Source organism: Notolepis coatsorum (assembly GCF_963971535.1).
Source record: "Notolepis coatsorum genome assembly, chromosome: 17".
In the NCBI taxonomy this organism is placed as follows: Eukaryota; Metazoa; Chordata; class Actinopteri; order Aulopiformes; family Paralepididae; genus Notolepis; species Notolepis coatsorum.
In genome coordinates, this window is record NC_140181.1 from 56,949,193 (window position 1) to 56,955,757 (window position 6,565).

At 45.1% G+C, this 6,565-nt stretch overlaps 1 protein-coding gene across 1 annotated transcript in view; it reads left to right on the plus strand.

Annotated features, from left to right (window-relative positions):
* Positions 1 to 763: 763 nt before the first annotated feature.
* The window catches only part of plch2a (phospholipase C, eta 2a), a 371,794-nt gene continuing 365,992 nt past the window's right edge, over positions 764 to 6,565 (plus strand). Inside the window, exon 1 of the mRNA XM_084333948.1 lies at positions 764 to 1,023. Within this exon, the coding sequence (XP_084190074.1) occupies positions 873 to 1,023 (151 nt within the window). The 5' untranslated portion in view covers positions 764 to 872. The remainder of the gene's footprint in view (positions 1,024 to 6,565) is intronic.

Below are 6,565 nucleotides of genomic sequence, written 5' to 3' on the forward strand. Positions count from 1 at the left end.
ACTGTACTTCACTACACAGGATATGTTTTTAAAACCATGTGACTTTAATGTCGATCTCGGCATGCGATCATGTGGTCTGTTGTCATTATTTCAATCTCTTTTCTCTCTCTCTCTCTCTCTCTCTCTCTCTCTCTCTCTCTCTCTCTCTCTCTCTCTCTCTCTCTCTCTCTCTCTCTCTCTCTCTCTCTCTCTCTCTCTCTCTCTCTCTCTCTCTCTCTCTCTCTCTCTCTCTCTCTCTCTCTCTCTCTCTCTCTCCAGGTGCTGTGTCTGGTCGTGGTTCTCCTGTCTTCTCCTCCTGGCACCTTGCGCCGCCTCACCGCCTGTGTTTTTGCTTTGCTTTGGAACGGTGACCCAGAGCCACTTCGCAACCAGGCTTGAGAGCCGGTGACGTCGTTCTCCGCAACCTGCCCTGACCGTTGAATTCTCCCACATTCTATTTACATGTACAGTTTAGAGCGTGCCGTTTACAACAAGTGTGACGGCAGAATGAGATTCAAATTCCTGCACACCAATATGGCAAGTAGCCAGAATGTGGACGCAAGCATCCATCCATATTATCCATCCATCCATCTACTGAGCCTGTGATATTTCACAGCTGGATTGCTTTCGATTGTTGAACCGGAGTGGGATTACTTCATGCCAGTTTAAATCTTGTCAAAAATCTGTGTTTACTCAATAACCCTCAAGTGCCCTCAAGCAAGGCACTTAACGGCCGACAACAGTGTCGGACTGTGGATATACTGGGCAGCTCCCAGGTGTGAAAGAGTGTAACTGCTACTGAGAAAGAAAAATTGTGCACTGTCAACCTTCCTTGGAATAATAACGGTTCAGGAAACCCATATACCTGTCCGTCACCTCACACCTTCAAAGTCATGGAATCCGCAACTAGAATTGCCATGGCGACCGATTCCCCCAATCCATCGCTGAGGTCCATGGTTACTGTGACGACGGATGGAGACTCCTACGTGAGCACGGCCAGCCTTCCTTGCTGCCACTTCCTGTCCGCCAACGTCATCAATGTCGGTGAGTCTGCCCTGCTTCCTGTCTGCTGCAGTGTCTTCCACGTACGTCCGCTTGTTACTGCAGTGTGAGTGGTGTCTGTGTGTCAGATGATCTGGGTTTCTCATGCTATGGGGAACATGGACATGGTAAAGGTGTGTGTGTGCGTGTGTGCGCGCGCGCGCGTGTGTGTCTAATATCTGATTGCATTATTAGTGTTTACATACTTGACATACTTGTATTTATGTGGACATAAATAAATCATTCAAATGTGTGTCTGTGTGAGTGTGAACTTGGATCTCAGTCTCTCAAGGTAAATAGACCTTTTCAGTGGAATTCCATTGCTAGGGGGAACAGCTTGTGGGGGGGAAAGCTAGCTAGGGGGAACACACCTTGTGTTGCCAGTGGGAACAGCTTGGGCCCAAGTGTATTTCCTGTCAACTATTGATATTTGCAAACACTGAAACAGGGAATACACTATTAAGAATGTTTATGTTGTCAAGCTACAAACAGGGACGCAAGACAAGAATGATGTAGGGCTGGGCGATATATCGAGTATACTCGATGTATCGCGGCTTGTTCTACGTGAGATGTAGTAAATTACTATATCGTGAACATCGAGTATATGTTGTCACGTCGCGGGTGATATGAGACTTGCTTTAGTGCAGATCATTCCTCTCATTTCATTATAGACAGACCAGCACGGACCTTAAATTACATGCAATTGTAATTTCATTACACAGACCAGCGCGGAGCTTCAATGACATGCAATGGGCTAACGTTAGCTGATAAGTTAAACCATAATAGGCTAAGCTAACTAGCGTTAGCTCTTAGCTGCTAGCTCTTAGCTGCTAGCTCTTAGCTGCTAGTGTTAGCTCAAAGCGGACTCCACGACACTAGTTCCATTAGTGAGAAAAGGGGGTGGGTTATATTGACGACGCTTGACAACAGAGGTTTAAAGATAACTTCATATTTATTGGTTATTCGTTTCTTTCATCCAGTTTCAATCTCCGTGTGTTCAACTTCCTGTTTACATTCGAGTGTGACATCATCGCCTACGGCAGCTTATACGCTCAAAACGCAAACGCGCGCTCTCTCTCTCTCTCTCTCTCTCTCTCTCTCTCTCTCTCTCTCTCTCTCTCTCTCTCCCCTTCTCTCCCTCTCTCCCCCTTCTCTCCCTCTCTCTCTATCCTTCAACTCCACTCCTTCTCTGTCTTCCTTTTTTCTCTTTCTCTTTGGACCTGAGATGTTAGGTTATCTCAGTATTCAGTAGGCATTGATGTAATACCTGAAATATTCTAAAATCATTAAGTCTGCTATAAGCCATTATCCCTTTGTAAGGCTTTGTGTGTGATTATTATTTTCTCACAGTAGTGTATATATATATATATATATATGTGTGTGTGTTTGGCTAAAGTGGATAGAAAACACAGTACTGTGCAAAAGTCTTTGGCACCCAATAGTTTTTATATAAATTGTCTTAGATGTAAATAATTTTTTTTATTAGTGTGTTAGTAGACTACGCTTAGTACATTTTCATTTATTTATTTTTTAAAGCATCTTCATGGTTTAATAATGGAAACATATTTTGCAGGGACTTATTATAATCATCATATTGGCATGACTGTGTAGCAGGGTGGATTATCCCTGCTTCGTGGGAACGGTTGCTGGCAGTCACAAGGTAGCTGGACACAGTAGAGCTCTGTCTGACTGCACCCTCGTCTTTGGGCCTGGAGTGTCAAACCGGGACCCGGTAGTGGGAGTGAATGGGGCCCGGGATTTACCAACCTGGTTTGGTACTCTGGTCCTCCTCGCCTCTCCGGGGCGGTCAGCAGTACTCCCCAACTCGCTCTCACTTCCCTGATTACCTCCGTGGGCCCTCCCACACCTAGTGACTGATATGCCTAAATGGATTCGTTCCTCCCGCAAGCAGTACCCTCCCTTGATGACCACTAGAAACCTTACAATGAAAAGGGGAGAGTTGGGTAGGAAGGGGTCAATCATATATACGTTACCCACACCAAAAGAGTTAATACTGGACACAGGAATGGACACGCACACACAACAATTCCCGTCTTAGTTGTTTAGTATTAATTATACTGGGCAGTGACAAGTATTACTACAATGAGTCATACACTATCATTATTCCTAATTACTAATAATTAGAATCATAACATATATAGCACTTATACAATAATACCTTCGACCCCAGGGAGAAACAGTTGGAACAAGACGGGAAGTTAAGAGGCATGACAGTCAATCAAACCATACACGTTATCACACTCAAAAGAACTAAAAAATGTGGGCCCACTGTACCAGAACAAAAGTCCTATGCTAATGCCGGCATGTAATGTGTATGGGGTACCCCTGTGGACTATGGTTAGCAACCATTAGCTTCACCCATAGGCCGCAGCACACTGTGTAATAGATCCAGAGCATCGAAGCCCTCTTGTACTCAACCATAATGGCGGCCTCGCCGCGTCACCACCGTCCAGGTAGTAAGATGGCGTCGAACGCTCTCGTCATGGGCACCAGCAAACGGGGCTGGAGCAGGGGCAGTGGTGGGCTGAGAGCGCGTGCTGTGTGATGGCGACCTCTGCTGGACGGGACGACTCCCGTGCTGGCTGAACACAGCCGGTGCAGAGCAGATGCAGAACGCCGGTGAAGACGGCTGCTGACAGCCGGTGCTGGGTTGGCGCGCAGCAATACTCTTGCCCACCCTTCTGCTATACGGTTATACTGTTACGCAATGTGGCTGACTACACCACCGGTCTCTTCAGCGCCTCGCGCCCGGGGTATACTGGAGTCTATATAGCCGTTAGTAGCATGCTAACTATACCGGTCACACTGCTACTATAACACGCTATCTATGGACGTTAGTCCTTGGGTCGGTTTCTCTTACTCACGCATTATCACGGATGCTTCTAGAATAACCCGTCACTCTCTGGCTCACTTCTCTCACGGGGCTATTCCAAAGCACCTCCCGTTGTAGCTGCGACTGTTCATGGCTACATCCCACACCGAAGAGGCTCGCCTCCCCTCTTCCGTCCCCATTTACTTGCTCCCCCGGCTCTCTGGTACGCTCTCTGCCTGCCACCGCCCCCTGCTGGTCGCCAACTAGCCACACAGGGAGGCTGGGTGAGTGAATATGGTCCAGCGATACTGTTCATAATCCATCTTCCAGCGAGTAGACCAAGGAGGAGCCTGCGTCTTTGTTCGAGGGAATATTAATGGAAACTAATTAGAATGTCTTGGTGCACAAAGGGGAGATAAAAGGCAAGTCAGCACATCTGAATAATAGGAATTTTTTCAGGTTGCTACAACTGTATGCATCAAAGGGTTAAATCAAGCATTTTTAAGTGCTTTAGAGGAAATGTCAAAATATCGCGATATATATCGTGTATCGTGATATGGCCAAAAAATATCGCGATATCATTTAGAGGCCATATCGCCCAGCCCTAGAATGATGTAACTTCCTGTACATGAACCATTATCCCATGCCATATCACACTTATATTCAATCTTACCGCACCTGTGTACTTGGTTACTAGGGGTAGGGAAGAAATATCACAGTGATATACAGTATCCAGGGCTTGTAACTCCGTCACTCTTACCAGCCACTTTGGTGGGTGGACCGTGCAGCGTCACTGTTTTTTAGTCTCTCTCTCTCTCTCTCTCTCTCTCTCTCTCTCTCTCTCTCTCTCTCTCTCTCTCTCTCTCTCTCTCTCTCTCTCTCTCTCTCAGAACGCAGTGCGTGCTTACTTGCGTCGCGCATAATGAGAGTCTCTCTCTCTGTCTCAAGTATTCAAACTTTACACTATAAAAAGGAACTGGATATTTGGATAGAGTGGCTGGTGAGCCCTGGATATATCGCAATATTTTGCTACACTGGTGCCAAGTATCGATATAAAAAAAGAGACTGAAAACTTTATCGTATTAGATAAAATATGATATATATTGTATATATTTTTATTGCAGATGACGTTGAAAAAGGTTTCTGTTGGGGAAATAATTTGGAGTGGAAAAAAGGTAATGAATGAATGAATTATTTAACAGATTGCTGAATGGGTACAATACAGTATGGCTCAATACACACAATTGTTAAGGGGATGCAGACCAGAGAAAGACGTTTGTCTTGTTTACATCAGGGTTCCCCATTTTCAATTCATAGTGACATTTATGACATACACAACATACATGCCATTTATGGCATAGGGCCATACATGACATACAGGTATTTAGTACTGTTACATTTGTGACATATACGATATGCAAATATACAGTACTGTTACCCATAGATCCTGACATAGTATATACATATGATGGGGAGGGGACTGTACATTAGGAGGGGGTGGGTGGGTGGGTGGGAGAGAAATATACATACGGTGGGGAGAGAATATATACATACGGTGGGGAGGAGACTGTACATTAGGAGGGGGTGGGTGGGTGGGAGAGAAATATACATACGGTGGGGAGAGAATATATACATGCGGTGGGGAGGAGACTGTCTATTAGGAGGGGGTGGGGGTGGGGGGGTTTGGACATTTACGTGGCCAGTTTCGAATTGCAGCCTCCCGTAGGTGCTCTTTAAGAGCGGTTTTGAATGTGGGTAGGGATTCACAATCCTTTACAGCTTTGGGTAGGGCGTTCCACATTGATGTGGCATAATTGCGAAATGTGTTTAGTCCTAGCTTGTTTGAGCCGAATCTGGGTTTAACATGATTTGTTGAGCTTCCTCTGGTGTTGTGGTCGTGGTATTCACTGACCTTTGGGTATTTTGACATGTACATGGGTACCTTGTACCGCAATATTAATGAATCTAATGAACTAATGAACTAATGAATCGCAATATCATGACCCGAGTATCGTGCTAATATGTATTGTGGGGTGTCTTGTAATTCCCACCCCATATTGGTTACTAAAGTGACTCTGAGTGTTACGGTGCTTTCACACCTAGCTTGTTTTGAGCTGTTGTTTCGAAACCTGGAGCGTTTACCCCCAAAGAGGCCAAGATCAGTTAGTTTGGGCATAATGTGAACACAGCAATTGCACTCGGGTGCGGAACAAAGTGTGCCGAAACCGCCTAGAGAGGGTGGTCTCGGCACTCTTCCAATCGAACCCTGGAGCGGTTCGTTTGCAGTGAGAATGCAATCGACTCAACAAACCGAAACAACTCACTTGCTGTACTGTATACGTGTTGCACGATGGGACGCTTTATACAAATAAAATAACAAGTAACACGACATGACAAAAGGAAGACACACACAGTCATGCTATGCATAGCTAGTTAGTTGGAATTGTCCTATGACTTGTGAAAAATAGCTTATCATTATAAACATGCCTAGGCTTATATATCACCTAACCAAGCTTACCTGATGCGTCTTTGGAAGAGAAATCAAATCAAATCAAATTTATTTATACGTTAATGTCCCCATGGGCCGTACAGGTCTTCTTTAAACAAGTCAAGAAGAAAACATAACAATAAGTCAAGAACAGAACAAGAACACCATAAGGTCCAACATTTTTTAGATGAATGCAAATAAATGAAAGAATGCAAGCATTCCCA